The 22,029-nt window shown below is 42.6% G+C and overlaps 1 protein-coding gene across 3 annotated transcripts in view; it reads left to right on the forward strand.

Annotated features, from left to right (window-relative positions):
• The first annotated feature begins 4,836 nt into the window (after positions 1-4,836).
• Positions 4,837-22,029, forward strand: part of TPD52 (tumor protein D52) — a 31,197-nt gene continuing 14,004 nt past the window's right edge. For all 3 annotated transcript variants that reach the window (XM_018557544.1, XM_018557542.1, XM_018557545.1), the window contains exons 1-3: positions 4,837-5,187; positions 12,852-12,958; positions 19,231-19,379. In XM_018557544.1, coding sequence (XP_018413046.1) covers positions 5,049-5,187; positions 12,852-12,958; positions 19,231-19,379 — 395 coding nt within the window. In that variant the 5' untranslated portion in view covers positions 4,837-5,048. The remainder of the gene's footprint in view (positions 5,188-12,851; positions 12,959-19,230; positions 19,380-22,029) is intronic.

A 22,029-nucleotide genomic window follows, 5' to 3' on the forward strand; every position in this document is an offset into this window, starting at 1 on the left:
TTTTCTATTTTTTTTTTTTTTGTTTTACTGTTGATAGTTTACAGTGACATTGCAACTTTCCATATCAGTTTTTTACCATTTGAAAAGAAATCTGATAATATTTTGTGATTAAAAAAGGGCGTGATAAAATGCAAAACAACGACTTTATAGAACATTATGAATGGATTCCTGTTCATCAAATGGTTATTGCTCTGAATACAAAGCAGGAATCCTTTTAGGGTTTTTTTAAATTTACTTCAAAAGGCTGTGTGGGATATAAGGGATTTGGTGGCATCTGTGTTTTGCCAAGAATGGCACGCGATGATGGTCTAGGGAAGGGATGGATTTCCAGCAACTATTCCAAAGGCAGGCACCAATGTGATCTTACATGGTAACCTGACGTGGCCATGTATAAGTGGATTACCATGTCCGCTGAACAGACAATCCAAAATGTTATGGTCCTTGTTTAAGCAGGAGGTCAAGGGAAATCTACTAAAGGAAGCATGAGTTCTGGTTACAACTGTCCATGAGGTGATTTCACAAAGTTTTCTGCTCACTTCCTGTTGTGTTTCCAGGGCAGGAAGTGAAGGGAAATATCTCCAATTCAACTCAGAGAGCGCTAAAAACCTGGCAGGGATTTTAAAATAGAACTCCAGGAAAAAAAAAATTCTGAACACTTGCAGTGGGTCTACCCCTGCACTGCAAAGGTTAAGTGCTCATTTGTGTCTAGGTTAAAAAAAGTTATACTCACCTGATCCTCGGAGATAGCTTGATTGGAGACTGGTCCCTTCTATCTCGCTTCCCTCCGCTGAAGCATTCTAGGGATTCTTGACTCATCTTCTATACACAGCGTATAGGATGTGAGGACACTGAGGGACATACCCTTGCTGCAAACTAGGAGGAGACGGGCTAGAGGGAGTGCGGTTACAGCCAGACGGCTCCAAGGTATGGGTGAGTATAACCTTTTTTTAAACTTAAGGAGTTCTTTAAGCATTCTCTACTCTTTCTAGAACATTTTGACACTTTGATACACTGTAACCTGGTTGAAAAGGACACGTGCCCATCAAACCCAGCCTCTCATAAACTTGGTAGAATTGACCCCGTAAGGAGGGGAAGGGTTAGTACCTGTCAGTTTTTTATGATAGTCAGTGAGCCTGTTTGAGAGATTTCCACTAAGTACAAAGTAGGGAAACTTCTTGAAAAGCTCCTACCCCTTCCCCACCTTATCCGATTGGGTTTTTTTTTCTTTGCCCTGGGGCTACCCCCACACTACTTTTTTTTGCCTAAGTTAAAAAAAAAGTTATACTCGCCCGATCCTTGGAGCCGACAGTGCTCCCTCCAGCCTGTCTCCTTCTCTGCTGCTGCGAATGTCCCTGGGCGCCCTCATGTCCTATACACTGTATTGGATGTGATGTCTTGAGGATTCCTAGACCGCTGCAGGGGAGGGGGAGAGATGCTCCAGGGAGCGGTCTAAGAGCCAGCTGGCTCGGAGGTTTAGGTGAGGATAACTTATTTTTTATTTTTTTTACCCTAGGCAAACCCTAGGGGGGAGAGAGCCCCACTGCAAGTGTTAATAACATTTCTGCCTGTAGTTCTTTTAAGTTTTGTTTTTAGTTCTACTATCAAATATTTATTTTTAATACCACGGAGATGTATGAAGCTTCACGCACTATAAATGCAAGTTATTGTTTTTCCCTTCATCCTGATCCCTCCTCTGCTCATAATGGGCACGCTGTTACGAGTGTGTTATTATGGTGGAGTGTTTACCGGTGAAGTAACAGGGCTCATATTGTACAGAAACATATTGACCTACAGACTCTCATTTCCTGGTTGCTGCTGTTTAAGTGTAATAGGATTTTTAAAAATGTTGCATTTCATAAACTCAGCCATTGTTAGCTAATGGAGGAGTAATATTGAACCATTAAATCTATTTTCTTTGTATTTTAGGGTAGAGGTAAATGCAATTTCCAGCACTCATTATACTTCAAAGACAGCCCAACAGTTTTGGGTTAATGTTCCACTGCTTCATTGTCAGTATAGTGTTTCCTCTGTTCTGTACAGGACATTTCAATATCCTGGAACTAGCTTATTGATTACCACACATACACATTTGTCAGAAACCAATATTTGTTTAATGATGAATAAATCCTAAATTTAAAGTTCAACTCAACATTTTTGACAAATACGGCCACATATTCCATAAATATTGGAAGTCTGGGCAGTATGAGAAAGAATGATCTGGCATTCCTGCTGGCAAAAACCTATGGATTCCTGTGCAAGAATTCCAGGTGTCCCCAATGAGATGCCACTGTACCCACTGAATTAAATGACCAGGTGACAGCAGCCGCATCTGTAAGGGGCAGTCCACATGTAATGGTACATGGTATGATTACATGCAGTTTGGAATAGGTCACTGGACACATCTATACTGTACTGTGTCCAGGGACAATTCTGTTTCCCAAACCACATGTAGTAATACCATGTACAATTACATGCGGACCGCTGCCCCCCTCTCATTAACTTCAATGGGTGCATTTCAATCGGGATACCTGGCATCTCTGGTGCAGGAATCCATAGGTTCTTGCCGCAGATCGCCCCATGTGAACAGAGCAAGGCAAGCCACTCTCCTTCCCGCTGCTTCCTGCTCCTCCCTTCTCCAAGCTAGTAGATGGACAACGTCTGCAGACTGCTCTGTCCTTTGTGATCTTGCACTGGACAGGAAGTTCAGGTAGGATGAGCTGAGGGAGTTGGAGAAGCTGTTTGGAAACATGATGACTGTAAGTGTTTGGGCAAACATTTAAAGAAATACTTTGCTGGACAATGTATATTTGTTTGATCTGTGTTGAAAGAAAACATTTTTATGTAATTCTTTTAATTGGTACTACTTTCAATAGTATATTATGAATAGTCCTGTCTGTTAGTGTGTTGCAAAGAGATGCATTAGCCACAGAAGTGCTGTAAATAATAATCCCAAAGACTGGTGATGATGATGGTCTTTGGCAGATCGAAAGAATGTTCCAAAACAGGAAAAGTTTATATAGTCACTGCTCTGCAATCCGAGAGTCAGGAGGCAGTGAGTATATTTACTTTTTTCTCTAACATTAAATACATGCATACTAAAAATGTACTCTGCTTTGTGTTTAAGACCCCATTCACACCAGTGCGACAGTGTTTCAGCACGCTTTACATGCATTTTTTAAGCGCGTTTGTAATGCGTGTTTCAGCGCGCATTTTTTTACAGGCGTTTTCTGTTCATATGTGATAGCATTTTAAGGTGCGTTTTTCAGCTCGTTTTCAGTTGTCCAATGAAAAGCAGTCTCGGCTGTAAAAACGTGCTAAAGAAAGCACGCAAAACGCGCTGATCGGCACGTTTCCATTGAAGTCTATGGAGACGCGTGACGAAACGCCCTGGTGTGAACGGGGCCTAAAGAGGTGGTAAACTACTATGTGAAGGGTGAGTTTTTGCTCTAATGTGCAAGTATGCACAGCATATTAAAGCACATTTATTTTATAAGTGTGTCCTTCTCCAGTGCTGTCAGAACGATCTTTGGTCCCCCTGCTCTATCCCCCAGCACCGCCATCTCCGCCGCCGACACTTCTGGGTTCCCAGGCATCCTCTTTGGCCATTTGGGTAGCCAGTGATGAAGTAACCCATTCGCATGTGTGCAGGAGTTGCCTTCTCCTGGACACCTGGCCCATTCTTGGCATCTTAGAAATGGTGTGAATGGGTTGACTGCGTACACTGCAGGCCCATGCCTATAAAGTGTACACAAAAAATAAAAAAATCGCTGGGGGATTTGCATGTCTCATCTGCCAAAATTCCCTACCTACCAGTGATAATTTTTAAATTTTTGTCACTTACGCTTTAAATGTGGCAGCCTTTATGCACAGCTGGATTTGTTGTAAATGAGTTTATACCCTTTTTTCAGTAGTACGAGAAAGAAAAAAAAAATGCACATACGCGAAAGCAAAATATCAAATGTATTTAATTTTGTTTTGATATTTTACTTGTCTTGCCATCCTCTGGCAGAGTGAAAACCCTTTGAGAGTATTTGGAGCAGCATGCAGGAGGAATGTGTTATATTTAGGAAGCATAAAAACGTGTTAATGTGGTGATAGCATTTATGACGGTGCTGAAAGGTTATTAAAATGGAGTCAAAGTGTGGAGTGCATCCACGTGCTTGCAATCGCTTCCATATGTTCCACATTACAATTGTTTACGTTAAACTTTGTCCTGTACTGCAGCTCCTCCAAGTGGCCTGGAAAACCAGGTCACAAGCTAATGGCTGTCACCGAACACCACTGAGCATTATGTACAGAGCCCCAGTCTAAGAGACAGATAATTCCCATGGCTCAGAGGTTTGCAGGCCAGAATGCATTAAGTAATGGATTGATTCGAAAAGCACTTTCCTGTAGGGCATCCAGGATGTGTCCTTGTTTCGAAAAGACATTGAGATCTATAGCTTTTTTTTCCACGAACATTAGAAGTAAAGTGAAGGGTCTACATTACCACATTGCCTCTGCAAGCAGTCTCCTCACTCATGACCGTTAGAGCACAGATGGTGTGCAGCAGACAATATTGGCCAGTAATCTGTTTGTGCCCTAGAAGATTAAGAAGCTGCGCCGGGCTTCTATGTGAAACGGCTCATATTTTCACTAAATTAATTGTCTGCAGTATGTTTTCTAAACCCTCACTCCATTCCCATGGAAAAGAATGCAGAGATGATGCCATTTAATTTTGCATCCTAATCATCCAAACTATCTGTTCCTGTATTGAGTGTTTTTCTGCATTTGTCCAGGCTAAGCCTAGGGTTGTCCACTCAGTACAATTTTTAGCGGAGAAGTAACTCATTAAACAGCTCGGAAAGTCAGTCATGTGAGTTGGGATGGATCTTCAGACTAATGAAGGAATGTATTGTGGCCTTGTTAGATGATCTGGGGAAAAAAAAAATATAAGTATTTGCGTATAAGTGGAAGAGAAATGCAGTGAAGTGACTTGAAGAGACTGGAAGTAAAAAGAAAGAGGTATTTGATGTGTTCCAATGCGATGACCCTCTAGAAGGACGGCCATGGATTCCAGGGAGTTCGATCTGCAGGATGAGTACAAGTCACCATTTAACTTTGACTGTGGGGTCAATCGGAATTATCTCTTCCTGTCACCTCGCCTGAGCAACACTCCCCCGGATTCTCCCACTCGGCTCAGCACTGGTAAAATGTCTTTTACTTTGTGAGATAACTGTGACGGTGCCAGGTGTTGTACTGTGTGCGTGGATCTTATTATCCTTAAGGGTGTTGCCAGATTATAACTGAGTGCTTATAATTTAATCTCATAGCACAGTTCTGTAAGGTTCCCGGACTCTTCCTTGCTGGAAAATCATTTAAAGTATATGTGAACCCCAACATTGAACTGAATGCTTATAATATATTCTCATAGCACAGGTCTGTAAGGTTCCTGGGTTCTTCCTTGCTGGAAAACCATTTAAAGTAAATGTAAACCCTAACATTGAAGTGGGTGCTTACAATATAATCTTCTAGCACAGGTCTGTTAGGTTCTCGGGCTCTTCCTTGCTGGAAAATCATTTAAAGTATATGCAAACCCTAATAATGAACTGGGTACTTATAATATAATCTCATAGCACAGGTCTGTAAGGTTTCCGGGCTCTTCCTTGCTGGAAAACCATTTTCAGCAAATGTAAACCCTAACAATGATCTGGATGATTATAATATATTCTCATAGCACAGGTCTGTAAGGTTCCTGGGCTCTTCCTCACTGGAAAAATATTTAAGGTTTATGCAAACCCTAACAATGAACGTCTCATATGCACTCTTGTTAAGTATGCTCTTGAAATCGTTTTATTATACCTGTTTGATAAGTGCAAAAAAACCCGTTGATCATGCCAGAAATCTTGTGACCTGATAACGTCTCTCTTCTGACTATTATCATTTAGCATTGTCCCAGCTATCTCTATGGGCTACAAAACACCTTCTGTAGTCTTGTCGTAGGGTGACAACACTGCTTTTCCATAGATGCAGTGTGGTGAATGAGCTTTGTCACCCTAGGATAGGAAGTGTGTTGCACAGTAAAATGCATGCATTACCGAAACACATGTACCAGGTGTGTTGTGTTGCCATTTACTTTGAATGGCGTTCTAAGGCTGGGCACACACCTTACAACCATCGCAAGACTTTTGTCTTGCGATGGTTGTAAGGTACTTAAAAAACGTACGATCTGCCTATGTTGCATAGGCAGATCGTACTTGTGATGATCGCAAGCCACGCCCCCTGAGGGGCGGGCTTCCGATGACCGCAATGCCGAACGGGCAGTGTGTGCTTGCGCACACCGGCCCGTACGGCTGTTATCGTATGGACATGCCACAAACCGCCGAACAAAGTACGATGCTCGGCGGGTTTTCGAACATGTCCGTAAGTTTAAAGTCGTGCGACCTTACAGTAGTAGAGCAAAACAAACGACAAACACACTCAACAATTTGTTACAAGTGCCTTTCTGCCTTTCTACTGTTCTTACAGTAGTAGAGGTCGCACGGCTTCCACAAACCTTACGATAATCGTACGATCGCGGGATTTCCCGCGATTATCGTACGATTATCGTAAGGTGTGTGGGGACCTTTACGCACTACAACAGATCTGTGTTTCAACACACCGCAATGCACATATGTGAACCATCGTTGTGTTGTGGTGCATTGGAAAAAAAACAAAGATGCATATGAAAGTCTGTTGGGGAACTTTGGCAGTCCATGCAAATGCATGTTTACTGCAACACACCACTACTATGTGAACCCAGCCTAAAACGTTTGTTTTGGATGAAGTGGGGAAAGGTTAGATCATCTGTCAGGCTTTTTGTACTGTCTGTGTTCCCGTAGGGAAGATATAACCTTCCTGTTGAAGCGATGGTGGTTACCTATGGAGCAAGTGAGCATAAACCTTTCAAATATTGAAGAGACCTACCAATCCAGGGACAGGACGTAAGAGCAAACCCCCCCACAGGGACAGAGAGATCATTCAAAACCTGACAGAGGTCCTAACCATTCTCCGCTCTGTCCAGAATTTGAAAGTATAAGATTTGGCTGAAATGATTCATTACACAAAATAGTTTGGGAAATATATTTATTTTAAAACGTCATATTTAAAAATATATTCAAAGTATCCAGTAACCTAAAGTTCTACAGAAGTAAGAGTGAGTGCTATAATGAGGATAAGTGCTAGGATGGGAGCTCGGGTGCTCCCACAGATTTATTTTTGGACTTGCTTTGTCTATACAAATTAACAATGAAAGTTTGTGGTTGTTTGCTCCCCAAGACGAGCCCTACAAGGACTGTTTTCATCAAGTGACCATAGTGCAATGACAGAACAACAGTTGGGAAGTGTGGAAATCACTGTCACTTTGAGCTGCTTCTAACTCAGAAATACTGTATATATGAAAGAGGTGACAAATGTAGCAGCTTTGTCTGGCCTTTCTTCCACCTCAACCTGCTATAGTGTTCTGGTCTAAACTGGGAAGCAAATCTCCCCTTTTGGAAACCCCCCTGCTCCCTGTACGCCAGCTTTCTCAAGAAGGATCCTTCTGGCTTTCTCAGGGGGCCTCGAAATTTTTGCACAGCATCATGCCTTTCCATGGTGTAGACGGGCCTACCACTGGCACTAGGGAAACGAATGATGCTAATCCAAGAAGTGTGGGGTCCATTCCGAAATGGATAGATGTTCCCCGGTGTCCAGGCCTTCTCCACCTCCTGTTTTCTCTGTCTATGGTCACACCAGCAGGATATATCTTTCTGCAACTAGGAGCCATTCTCACTGGTTTTCAGCTGTGTAATTAGATTCCCTGCATGCTTCAACTTCATAAAATAGAGTATTGTTGCTTAAAGTTGAACTCTGGAATAAGCAAATATTGTCTAAACATAAGAGGCACGTGTGTTCTCGGTGTGCCTTTCTTCCAGTTCTGTGCAGTAATCCAGAGTGAAACATTGTCTCTGTGTGAGAGCTTCCTGTACTATGACCAGTCACTACTGCTCTCTTTCCTTGTGCAAGGTGAATGGTCTTGTATCCGCCCCTTCCTGTAATTTTCTGCAGGCAGCCTGTAAGAGGTGGGGCTGCTGGGCCCCACCCACACCACTGCTCTCTAAATGCTATATACAGCCCAGTGATGATGTCACTACTATTTTTGCAAGGTAAACAACTGGGTTTACAGCTGCATTTAATGAACACAAAGTGCATTTATCACATTTGTGGCTAACGAGGAATATATAAATGAAAGTTTTTGTGCCCAGAGTTTAAAAAGGTAAAAAAACTATGAAAATGGTAGCCTTTGCCCCCAGCAGCCAGCCAGATTCGAGCTGTTACTGGTGTGGAATTTTGTGCCCATTCACGCCAGAGCATTTAGTGCACGTTATCCTACAAAGCACCTAGCATGCAGTACTGTACACTAAGTGCGTTTCTTTGCCATTCATTTGAGTGCCACCCCAACACACCTCCTTGCGGCCTTGTGTTGCAGCACAGTGTGACGTGCGATACTGCAATATGCATTGTGGCACAGTGGGAAACTGTAACGCACAGTTGCCAAGAGGTGCATTGGGGTGGTACTCAAATGAATGTCAATGCAACACACCTAGCGCACTGTACCAATAGTATGCTCTAAATGCACAATAACATGCAATTTAAGCACGGCGCTCAGGTGTGAATGGGCCCTTAATGCTCTCAAGCATCTGGAACTCATGACTATTCTGCAATTTCATAAATTGAGAAGCAGCATTTTTCAGGAAAGGGTTAATCTGCCCTTGCTTTTGAACCCAGACTACATTTTATTCCTATTTAGATGCCGCGGCTGACTTGCAGGTGATGATTGGAGATAAAATGATTATTTCAGCCTGGGTCATTTCATTAGCATTTTTAGATGACAGTCTCCTCACACGGTGGCTGGTGAATAATTATCAATCACAGGGAACCTGTACCATATGCTGGATTTAAATTATTTTCACACTAATGAAATATCAACAATTGGAAGTGCTGACCTGTCGTGTGTGCCCACAAATCACCGGCTTTTGGTTTTTGTCCAGGTTCTGGGTCCCCGTAGCTTGCATTGGCTGGATGAGAGTAAATTTCATTTATGAAAACCATTTGTGTAATATTAGTTCCAGTCCCTGGGGTAATTCTTGGGTAAAATTTCTACTATGTTTATGCTAAATGACGTAATCTGTTCTGGGTCAGCTCTAGGAATTCATTATGTGATCCCAGCCTGCGGCACTTTATATTTGCTGTATAATTCATGAAAGTCTATAAGAAGCGGTAATCCGATTTCCGTTTATCTGCCGTCTCCATTTGTTTATCGCTGGAGAGACCCCGCGCTTGGCTCGCCAGCATTCCTCATATTTATGTATTGTTTGCAGGCAGATGGAGCATTGCTTGTAAATTTAGTTTTATCTGTTGTACTACTTTATAGCTGCTTATGTTTTATTCAGACATGTAAGTAGAATATGGGGTTTTTGTTGTGACCTTGTGTTTAGTGTTTGCAGAGCTTGTGTGTGGATGTGTGTTTTTAAAAGGGCATTCCACCCAAAATACAGATTGCATAGGTGTGTTAACTTCTGAACTCGAATGTAATAGTGCAGATGGAATCTCTAAGACACCAGCATGTCATGCGGCATTCACACTGCAATGCGTGCGCTGGCATGTGCAGCGCTATTGGTAACCTCCTGGCACATAGTTTAAGACTGCATGGCTTCTCTGTTAACCGGTAGTGACATTCTGAATTTCCCAGACCCACTGGTATGTATGATGGGCGCCAGTCACTTTGAATAGATTTTAATAGCACGTGCATGAAGAATAGGGAAGGAGGGTGAAGGTAGCACAGGATACCTCTAGGTTTATATCAAAACACAATACTTTGGTCTTCTGCATTGTCTTCTAACTTTATTGGTCCCTCTCTCAGGGCTTTATTGGCTGGACACTTTTTTATTTATTACAGGTAGGGATGCATCGATACCGTTTTTTCTGTATCGAGTACCAATATTCTTTTTCATTACTCCCGAATACAGAATACCGTTCCCGGAAGTCTCATTAAGGAAGCCAGCCACCAAGTGACAAGGGAGCATGGAGCCGGCTCTCTGGCCAATCAGGAAGCCGGGCAGCGTGTAATGACTCGCCGCCCAGCTTCCTGATATTGGAAGTTCAGGTATCGGGCTAGGCATCGGAGCATTACTCGTACTCGCCCAAATATTCGGTATCGGCATTGATACTAGTATCGGTATCGGTGCATAGATAATTACAGGTATTTACAGTATATAGTGCCGACAATTTACACAGCACTTGACATCAGTGCACATTCACATCAGTCCCAGCCCTCGAGGAGCTTACAATCTAAGGTTCCTATCGCAAAGGGCCGATTTAGACAGAAGCCAATTAACCTACCAGCATGTCTTTGGAGTGTAGGAGGAAACCCACGCAAGCACTGGGAGAACATGCAAACCCCTTGCAGATAGTGTCATGACTGGGATTAAGATCGGTGACCCCAGTGCTAACCACTAGGCACTGTGCTGCTCACTTAAACTTGAAAGTTGGCTCCTTGTCAACTGAGGTTCCTTGTATGCTCAGTCTTGGAATCCAAGGTAGGACAGCAATGGAAAGGTTCCTGTGTTGCTTCCCAACCCAGTCAGTCACTCGGTACCTCCATGTGGGGGACAACTGCAGCTCTGCTTTCTCAAGGCCTGTAGCACACCAGAGCAGCCAGTAACTTAGGGATACCTCCCAGGAGGGGAGATCCCTTAGGGCTATGGACAAGACTGGTAGTTACAGATGGATCCTCTCATGGTGAAACCCAAGAGAGAAGCCCATGTGCCAGGAATATTTAATAGCTCTCACAGCATGCACACAACAGCCCCCCCAAGCCTGCTGATTGGCCAGGTATTAAACATATGGAATGTTATCTCTAGCACACCCTGCTGTAGCAAATGCAACATAGCATGTGACTGAGAATAACCCCTCCACACTTAGAGTACACAAGCCAGCACACAGCTAAGATGACTAACCTCACACTGACGGATTATAAAAAGACCAAAAGGATTTTTAAAAATACCACATCCCTACACAGTGTTGTGCGTTGTGTTGTGTTTTTCACATGCAATGCTTTTTTTTTTTCTTTCAATTTTTGCAGAGGAGTACAGCACATCAGAAGAGCCAAGCTTGTGTTGACCTGCTGTTTTTGCCTCGTTTTGATGCCAGTTGCATCGCATGGGCAGAAAAAAAAAAGTATGGCCAACTGTACTTTATTTTCAGCACACAGCAGCTCGCACCAGCATTGGTTTGAACGGCTCCCATTCAAACCCATTCATTTTCTGATGTCCATCTGTAGGCATGTGTTGATAAATGCATCTTCTGTATATGGATCCTAAATCTCTTTATTCGCACATAGGCGTTTGGAATTCAGTGCGTCTTATGCATACAAAAATGCAAGGTTTTGTGTGCGTATTTAAACGCAGAATTTTTCATAGACACGTGGTTTTGAACGCTTGGCCAGTATGGGGCTACCCCCATACTGCAAGGGGTAAATGCTCGGTTTGGTCTAGGGAGGAAAATAAAAAGTTATACTCACCCGATCCTCTCTGCCCCTCTGCTTCAGCATTCTAACTTCTGTGAATCATCGTGTCCAATATACTGTGTATAGGACATGATGACACAGAGGGACAGCTGGCTGGCTCAGAGGATCGATTGAGTACAATTTTGTTATTTTCCTCCCTAGACCACTTAACCATTGCAGTGCTAATGTAGACCCAATGCAAGAGCTAACATTAATTTTCCTCGGAGTTCTGCTTTAAGGCAGCCCATTCAAGGTGCATGCACTATTTTTTGTAATGCAGTGCCCCACAAAGCTGGGTAATGTGATGCATTGGAATGCCAATAAAAATACACGGTGCACCGATACATGCATGTGCATTACTGCACCGCATTAGTTTGAACGGTCCATAAATCATACAGACTACAGAAAGAGATTGCAGTATATGATTTCAATGGTTGGTTCTGTTAATGTAAAGTCTTCACATGTTTGAGAAATTTGAAATGTGCCCATGTACAGCCGGTCATCTGATATCATTTAAACACCCTCGCTCTCACCCTCACCCTCGCTCGCATCCACGCTCCACACGCCGCACCTCCTCCCCGCCTCACATTTCCTGCCCATCCACGATCGGCAAGGCACGCGGGGAGATGTAGTAAGGAGGAGCAGGGGTGGGGGGATGACAGCAGCTGATAGAACAGGTCCAATCTCAGAAGCAAGTTGCTGGAAGACTGACTCAATACAAACTAGTAGTCCCATCACTGGAGCCATTTTTTAAAATGTATTTTATTGTTTATCTGATTAACCGATTAATCGAAACTAATAATCGGCTAACTAATCGATTTTGAAAATAATCGTTAGCTGCAGCTCTAACGGGAACCTCAGTCAAATCTTTGGCTTCATTACTGGAATGTGAAGTCTGCCAGCATGAGCGTCTAACAGTATATTTTTTGTAGGTATTGGCACAGGAGATGCTGATCATTGAGCTATATAAGAGTCACAGCTTCTCCTATGCTAAGCCTTCCAAGTAAGTCACTGAATGGCTCTTATGTGGGCAGACTGATTGGCTTTCTTCCGATTTATATCAACACTGGTTTAGCAGCTAATTTGAAGATCTGAACCAATATTTCTATACTGTTGTAGTCAGTAAATGGTTATGTGGTTCCCACAGTTGGCCAAACAGTAAAACAATATATTTCTAATTACATTACTCTCATTAATCGTGTTATAAGGGACATGATGAAACCTATAAATCAATAACTTGAAGCATATAAACTGACAGAAGTTGTATTTATTATTATGCACGTAGATTTGCTGAAACCTGAAAGTGTGCCAGAGGGGGAAGATGCAGCTGCGTCACTAAAGGACACATTATCAGATGAAGAGCAGGAAAGCCTCAGGAAAGAGCTGGAAAAGGTAACAATTGAGGAATTTTATTTTGTAATATTAAATATGATTGACATTCTACCACACTGAAGCCTGATAGAGCCACAGACTTTCTGTTATAAATATATAACCGGCTTGAGCAGGTATTTAATATGCTTTAAGCCGTGATATAGCTTCATAAAAGCCTTCTGAGGCCTGCTAGAAGCTTGCTTAAAGGCTAAGTCTACTTTTCTGACCATGCTTCATGTTATACCAACATTTAGGGTGTAACATGAAACATGGTCAGATCACAGTACGGACATTGATGGGAAGAACTTGGTACGGATATGGACAGGAAGAAGAGTCTGAAGGAACCAGAGTATTGCACCCACGATCCATTGATCAAGGTTGCAATGCTTTACTGGCTCCAAAGCAAAAAAAATAACTTCACTTTTTTTTCTTTTATAAAATGTGTGGATTTGTTCATTTTTTTTTTTTTTTTTTTGGTTAAAGGTAGAATTTCACTTTAAATCTGCAAGAAGCACTCCCATCAGGATCCATATTTAGTGATCCTGGGCTAGAGCTAATGGCTGCTTTAAAGCTGCCCATACACCTTGCGATCATCGGACGACACTTTTTGTCCGATGATCGAACTGTCGTACAATTTTCGTACGGCGGCCCCATCCTACCCTGATTATCGCAAGGTTGGATCAGCAGTAATTAGAAGAAAGCACCTGGACGAATTGCGGTAATCGACCGCACGGATTTTTGCTGCGCCTGTGCAGTGCAGATTGCACAAATTTTGATGTACGGAAACGCCACCAACCTTGCGAAAATCGCACGATCAACCGAAGTTTTCTAACCTGGTGGATCGATTGTAGAGTATTTGCGGTTGTACACTGCCCATCAACCTTACGAATATCGGACGAAAACGCGATTGCATACGAAAATATACGTAAGGTGTATGGGGAGTTTTAGAAAGATGTTTGAAGCTTGTCAAAAGCGAATGAATCTGATGTTCTTCAGCCCAGTGTTTACAGGCTCAGAAACAATTCTGTTGTATGTTCGGTTTATGGGAAATTAACTGTTAACCTGCTGAGGTTTTCTTATTAAACAAATTGTGGGACGCACATGACACAAGTGAGCTTGGATAATAGAAGTTTTCATTCTTGGTCCTACATACCCTTAAAAAAAACTCTTTTTACATGGTTTTTACATATACTTGTAAAAGAGATTGATGAAAATAGCCTGATCAACACATGTTTAAAGGAGAACTATGGGGTCAGTTTTTTTCCCCCCTATAGTTCTCCTTAGGGTAACGGGAGGACACAAACTAGCGTCCTCCCGTTACCCTAAGGTCAGTATACCGCGAGCTACAGCTCGCAGTATACTGAGACGCCGCAGCCGGAGCGGATCCCGACGTAGATGACGAGATCCGCCCAGCTGCATGAGTGACAGCTGGCTCTGCCTATCTAGAGGCAGAGCCAGCTGTACCCGCCCCCTCCCCCGTCCGTTCCGCCAGTCAGCGCTGGCGGATCGGAGCGGGGGAGGGGGGAATGCAGCCCCTCCCCTGTCACAGCAGAGAGCCGTGGCAGGATTGAGAGGTGAGAACGCCGGTATGTGTTCGCTCACCTCCCAAACTACTGAGCCGACCTGTGACAGTCTCATTGTCACAGGTCGGCTAGAACTATGAGGTGAGTGAAGAGCACTCACCTCATAGTTCTCCTTTTAAAGCTGACCGTACACTGCTCAAACTTGGTCTGAGTCCCGCTCTAATTCAAGCTGTGTGAAACCTCCGCTTGTCAAAAATCAATTTTTCAATAGTCAGAATACTATCAAAATCGGGCTAAACGAATAGGATATGGCCAGCCTACGTTTTAAAAAAACCTTGTTTATACGTATACTTCCTAATTCTTTATGTACACGTGGGGCAACTATGTTTACTCCCTTTCATATGCAGGTTCTGCTTCCAGCATTGCTGTGTAACACAGTAGTTGTGCTTTACTTCTCCTTCTCACAATGCAACTCTATAGCTGGTCATTGACTTGCATTTTTAAATCAAATTCTACCACTTACAATCCATTGGGAATGAAAAATACGATCAAAAGTAATAATACATTTCATTCAACAAACTGGCAGCTTCAATACAATTTATAAAATAAAAAACTCCAGGAACAAATTGCATTAACCCTTGCAGTGGGGAGCATTGCAAGAGTTAAGTGCTTGTTTTTGCCTGAGATCAAAAATAACAAAGTTCTACTCACCCGATCCTTGAAGCTGGCCGGCTGTGACAGGGCTCCCTCCAGCTTGTCTCCTCTTTCGCCGCAGCAATGGTATGTCCCTTGCCCTCCTCATATCCTATACACAGTGTATAGAATGTGATGACTCACAGGACCTTAGACCGATGCAGCCAAGGAGGAGAGAGGCTCCAGGGACCAGTCTAAGAGCAAGCCAACTCAGTGGTTCAGGTCAGTATAACTTTTTCATTTTTGATCCTAGGGAAAAACGAGCACTTAACCCTTACATTGTGGGGGTAGAGCCATTGCCATGGTTAATGCATTTTTTTACCTGGGGTTCTGCTTTAAATGATGATACATCAGGGCAATTTTAATCCCAATTCCTTGCAGTTGATAGAAACCACTTTTTGGATGTCTTCGATTGCTTCTCAATCTTGAGAAAAAATTGAATCAAAATTTCAGTTGCTTAATCAAGTTGCCACGTTTATGGGCGGCTTATGTGTTGGCTGAAATCCATGCACTCCCTACGTGCCTTATCTCTTATCTTTAGTATATTTTCCTATATCCCCTTTCTTTGAGTCTCCCTTGTAAGGCCTTTGCTTCCCTCTTGAAATCCTGGTCTGTTTCGCGTTTTGCCTAAGCCGCACATATTGACGATATGGGATGTTGCCTTTTAAGAACGTGGGATGTGCACTACGTGCATGCAGTATGGTGTTGCCTGCAGTCTCCTTTCTAAATAGTCTCGTACCAAGGGAATTATCTTCCCGAATTGAGATAGTCAAGTCCAAGAATGTGATCTCCTTCTGGCTGCTAGCCATAGTAAACTTCAGATTAAATTGGTTTACATCTAACATTTCCTTGAATGTTATCAACTCTTGTTTTGTCCCAGTCCATATTAATAGGACATCATCTATATAGTGCCACCAGAAGAGTGTATGGCTAGACAAGCTCTGTGGTGAATCATTCGTAAACTGATGTGATGTGTCACCTGAACTTACAGCGATTAGACCTTGATTAATGATCATGGTGCTCGTAGTGATTGCACGGATGGCGCTGCGTTTTCCAAAATCGTAGAAGACGCAGGTCACCATCACGTCAAAAGCATTGGATTAGTTTGCTTATTTATTGAAGAAACATGTCACAGGTGTCATTTAGCCAACGTTTCGGGGCCACGCAGGGTCCCTTCTTCCAAATTGTCACTGTCGCCCTGAAGAAGGGACCCTGCGTGGCCCCGAAACGTTGGCTAAATGACACCTGTGACATGTTTCTTCAATAAATAAGCAAACGAATCCAATGCTTTTGACGTGATGGTGATCTCCGTGTTCTGTGATATCTTATCTGAACAAAACTGGTTAGTGAGGTCAGTAAGGCAAACTCGCATCTTCCTCATGTAGCTAATTGCCATATCTCTACATCTCATACAAGACAAAAATTTGGAATAGCAAGTGTGTAAAAATATGAATATCACATCAAGTATTGATTTAAGGTAAGCACTGCAATAATAATTCAAAATACAGGCTTGCTGAAAATACAATATGCGATCCCTTTGACATGAGGGGTGTCTACAAAGCAGAAATGTCTAATTTGAAAATGTGTCCCTAATAAAAGTCATTGCCTTTTCCATTTGGACAGGTTACATAATAAGGAGAGCATGTTCTTTCATGGCAGATGCAGCAATTACCATGTTTTGCATTCGTGTGGATTGCAAGGCAATACTTATGGAAATCCAGTCAATTTAAATGTAGAAATGTATTATATAAAGTCGCTGATGATATTGGTAAATTGGGAAATGTAATGCTGTGGGTTCCTCTGATAGGTGATCGCACACTTCTAATAGAGATTTGCTGGTTCAGCACCAGAGAACCTAAAATGTTAAAATGTTGGCAACTTTAACAAAGATGTCTGTTCACTTGTGGGATCAGGGTCAGAGGGAGAAACCAGGGATTTTTGTAACTTCTTCCACTAAAGCTGGTCACAGGCGGCACTATAAAAGTAAACAAAGTGGCTGATATCCACCATGGTTTTGGCCGATTCTCACGTGCTAGATGGCCATTTTGACAAAGCTGGGCCATCAGGAGTGATAGTTATTATAGCTCAGGATGATTTTCCAACATGCTGTGTATAAAAGAGTAGGGGCCCATTCACACCGGATCCGTTGCATTGCGGTACATTTTTTTTTTTAACAAAGAATTTATTGAGTTTTTATCAGCAACAAAAACAATACAACAGTACAGGAAGGGCAATGCCCAAATTCATAGGTGTATACAATCAAGATGCGTAAGGCAGGGCACAAATCGGACAACAATACAACAGGTATCATGTACAGCAGATGAAGTACAGAGTTGGTATGAGCAGTGCATGGAAATATTACAACACCGATCGGTTGGAATGCCAAGAAACTAAAAAGAAAAACAAAAAGTCTTACACAGGGAGAGGTGTCTAAAAGTCTCAGTGATACAGAGAGGATGAACAATGTTTTTGTGTTGTAAACATTTTTTTACATTTTTTTTATTTAATAAGTAAAAATTAGAGCTTGTGGAGAGCGTCTCTACCAATGAGGGGATGCGGGTCTGGTAATCATCATATGATATGTGTCAAGCATCTGGTGTCTGTCAACCAGCAGGCCCAACGCGAGGTGAAAGTATGGCGTCTACAGTTAGCCTTGGCGAACAGAAATTCAAAATGTGCCTGCGTGTTTAGAAACACGCGGTACATTTTTTAATGGATGTTCACAGAAGTGAACCGAAAAATGAATGGGTGTGAATGGTGCTAGATCGCACTGCTCCGTTGTGTTACATTACATTGCGCTGAGAAAAAGTAGAACATGTGAACTAGCCCCATTAACACCCATTCATTTCTTGGGGCCCTTCCGTTGACATCCGCTGAAAAATGTATCGCAAAGCAGCGGATCAGAAAGAAATCCGAAGGTACAATTGCAAGTCAACAGGCCCTCCATTGACTTGGGATTTCCTTCCAATTTTGGTGTGAATGCATCCTAAAGGGTTCAAATTTGTGTGCTTGCACCACTGTCTGTGTTCAGGCTCTGGACTAGCACTAGTTGGTCGAGCATAGCCCGATATCTCCCCACTCCTTGTAACTGGAGATACATCTGCTCATTTATGGAGAGCCATACTGTCCACACGTTACCATACAGCAGGGATAGGCATACTCTGGCCTTCCAGCTGTGGTGCAACTACAAATCTCCTTAGGCACTGCAAGCCTCTGACAACCAAAGGCATGATTCCCAGAGGCAGATGCATGATGGGATTTGTAGTTTCACCTCAGCTGGAGGGCCCTACAGTTTGAAGCAGCAACATAGAACATTATGGGTGTCTAATTGTCCCTGGGACCCGCTACCAGGCAGCTACATCTAAATAGCCAGAATCATAATCAAAACGCCTCCGACTTTCCAGATAACGATTTTGAAGAGTCCAGATTGTATATAGGGTTGGTATTATGAGACTATATTCAGAATAGTTGCTGAGGCTGGCAGCACTGGGAGGGGTTTACATGCCCTGAGTTTTGCTTTCAAAGCTGAAGCCCAGAGACCTATGAAAAAAACGCCAAAATCGGTTTGCGACCACGTTCCTAGGGGTCAGAATGGATTAACATTATTTACATTAACCCTTATGGGGAAATTTGATTTGGTCCGTGACCATTTCGGTTCGCGACCAGAATCGTGGAACGAATTGAGTTCATGAACCGAGGTACCACTGTACTTACGTTATTCCTCCCTCCTGCAGGCTCCCTCCTCTTTGTGAGACAGCTCCCCTGAAGCCCCTTCCCTTTGCTGCCTGACCAGTTGCAGTTCTCTGATGACTTTCCATACAATGCAGGACCAGCAGTCCTCAAACCAGGACTTGGGACAGTAGAGGAGAGCAGCTGCCGGGGAAAAATATCCCATTATTCCTTATTTCCTATGTGAAATGAGCAGTTAACATTTGTAGTGGGATGGGGGACCTACAGCCAGGGTAAAGATTTTTCCTTCCTGTGGTTTAGCTTTAATCACATTAGAAGTATGCAGACCAAATGTACCTTTTACTGTAATTGGCCGCCTTTGTGATGTAACATTCCATTGCCTTTCAGGTAGAAGAGGAAATACAAACACTCAGCCAAGTGCTAGCCGCAAAGGAGAGGTATTTAGCCGATCTGAAAAGAAAGCTTGGAGTAACTCCGCTGAGTGAACTGAAGCAGAACATTTCCAAAGGCCTACAAGATGTTGCCTCCACCAATGTGTAAGTTCAGTTCTTTATATGCAGTGTTGCGGCTGCTGCCTACAGATATGTAAAAAGGACCATTGTAATTTTTATGTAGATATGTCAGTGCTCTAGAATGTTTTCCTCCATTGTCCTGCTGCCCATACACGGAAAGCAAAAACCTCAATCAATAAATTGTATGTTTTACAAAATGATTGTAATAAATGAGCTGTGATCAAGCCATAATGGTGGAACGCGTGAGAGTTTAAGGCTAGGTTTACACTTAGCCACTTTATCGTGCAAACTAGAGATTTGCATTCAAGTCTATGGAAGCTGTCCTTTGTGATTTGTCGCTCAGTAGAAATCTCCTGTAGCGCAAAAAGGTGCAGGAGCTATTTTCAGGCAGTTGTTGCGCGATTTGGGTACCATATATATCTCTATGCATTGAAAATCGTGCGACAACTGCGCGGTTTTCAAATCGCTCAAACAAAAACGCGCGACAAACGCACGAAAACAGCTCACCAGTTCAATTGCCTAGGTGTGAACCTAGCCTAAAGTTGTGCGCCAGTGTACAGTTTATTTATGCTCATGGACTAAACTGCGTGTGGAAAATTTATTTCTGGAGTGCGGCTCCCCTTTTTTACACTTGGATTTAGTGTACTAAATTAATGTTTCACACAAACTGCCATCTGATTTCATCCAGACAAATCCATCATTCCTAAAGAAAATCCATTTATACGGGCAAAACTGATCTTTTTAATTTGTTGTGGGAAACTGTCATTTTTTGAGCCAGTGGATTGTTTACAAAGCAGTCACAGGATTGCAATATTTTGAAGGGATTTGATACAACAGAATACTGATAACCTACCCAGGACGTTTGAACATATGATGCATTCATAACTCTCAACTGTCCCTCATTTACAACCAAGTCCCTTTGTTCAAAGGAAAAAAGAGGATTAACTCGTTAGGAGGTAACGAGTCAGCAGCGGTCAGCTAAAGGATCCGGACAAGCAGCCAATATGCAAAAATTAAATTTTATTAGAAAAAATCATTGAAACAACACAGTAAAGACAACACATTCAAAACACCTCTCACCATTAAAAACTTTTTGGTTACAGACATACATGAATAATTGCGGATCGATCCTCATAAATTATTAACCTAAAAACCCCCCGATACGGAAAAAAGGTGCTGAGTGCTTCTCCCTATCATCTTCCATAGGGGCTCCCTGCAGAACATACCCTGAGTGTGCACCTGTAGATGTTATAAAATATGAAAAAAGAGGAGACTGCTCGGATCAGTCGTCATGAGATATATATCATTCACTTTGAGTGAGACATTGTAGCCATATGTAGACTATATTAGCGTACTGCTTGACAGTAAAGAAGTCTCGTTCTCAGTTCACAGAGTATGCTCTCTTTATTTAATCCCAAATTCTCTTTCTTAGAGATCCTTATTCATTCGTGTAAACTTGAATATTCCTTTATGTTCGATATTAATGTCGCCGGCAAACTGGCCGCGTGAATCATTGATTCCTTTTTGTTCATAAATAATGAACTGTGACAGTTTAGGAATAATCAGACGTATAACTATTCGTTTGTACACTTTGTACATGATTGTCTGGTCACGGATCGGTCTAAATAAGCGAATATGCAAACCTGAATTAGGGCGTATAATTAGTCGGATCTCCAGGTAGGAACACCAACCCCTTTTCTTCTAAGTCCCTTTGTTCCTCTTTCTGGTTTGATGTACAGATATCTATGAAAAATATACTTTTTAAAGTAACACTAAACTCAAGAGTTACATTTTTAAAATGTGTACATTTAGGCTCTGTTCACACCTAGGCGTATGGAATATGCGCGATTGTCGCTCGTTTTTACCGCGATTCGCGGTAAAACAAATGCGCGTTTCCAAGGGCTACTTGGTTGTATCCCAATGGAAACGCGCAACAAAAACGCCGCAAAAAAGCTCATGTACCTTTTCAGGCGTAGGCCGTTTTGTAGCGCGTTCAGACGGGCTGAAATACGGCAAAGTGTGAACCATACCCATAGAAAACAATGGGATTTTCATGTTTGAGCGTTTTGTAGAACGTTCGTAGAGCGTTGAACGCGCTACAAAACATACAGGTGTGAACCAGGGGTAACTATTAACAAAAATGTGTCTTATTTGTGTATCACTCGGCTGTAGATCCTCAAATCATCTCTGAATTGGTGCCGACACTGTCCGTCCTTCCGGAGGGTGGCTACTTTTGTTCCCCTTGATCCCTGTATGTTGTGTAAAGTAGTTGATGCTGTCAATCACTAGAAAGGGGACTTGATGGAGAACTTCAGGTCCCCCTCTGCTGATTGGCGGCAGCAGCAGAGGGCGGGTGCAATAGCTGGTTTGTTATTGGCTATTGCAAGGTGAAATTGCCAATAGGAATCTAGCTATGCATTCCTCCTGGTTTTTTTTCTTTCTTTCTGACTGACGGCGGCCTGCAGGCCCCGATGTCAGAAAAAGAAAAAAAAAAAACAGAGCAGAGAAAGGTTTACTCTGGTTGACCGAGCAGAGTAAACCTTTCCGGGGGAAAGTTTTTTTTTCTCTGACTTACGGCGGCCCTGATGTCAGTAAAAACAAAAACAGGGCAGAGAAATGTTTAATCTGCTCGATCGAGCAGAGTAAACCTTTCCGGGAGAAAGTGATTCTCTCC

Source organism: Nanorana parkeri, unplaced genomic scaffold (assembly GCF_000935625.1).
Source record: "Nanorana parkeri isolate BGI_ZX_2015 unplaced genomic scaffold, ASM93562v1 scaffold289, whole genome shotgun sequence".
Classification (NCBI taxonomy): Eukaryota; Metazoa; Chordata; class Amphibia; order Anura; family Dicroglossidae; genus Nanorana; species Nanorana parkeri.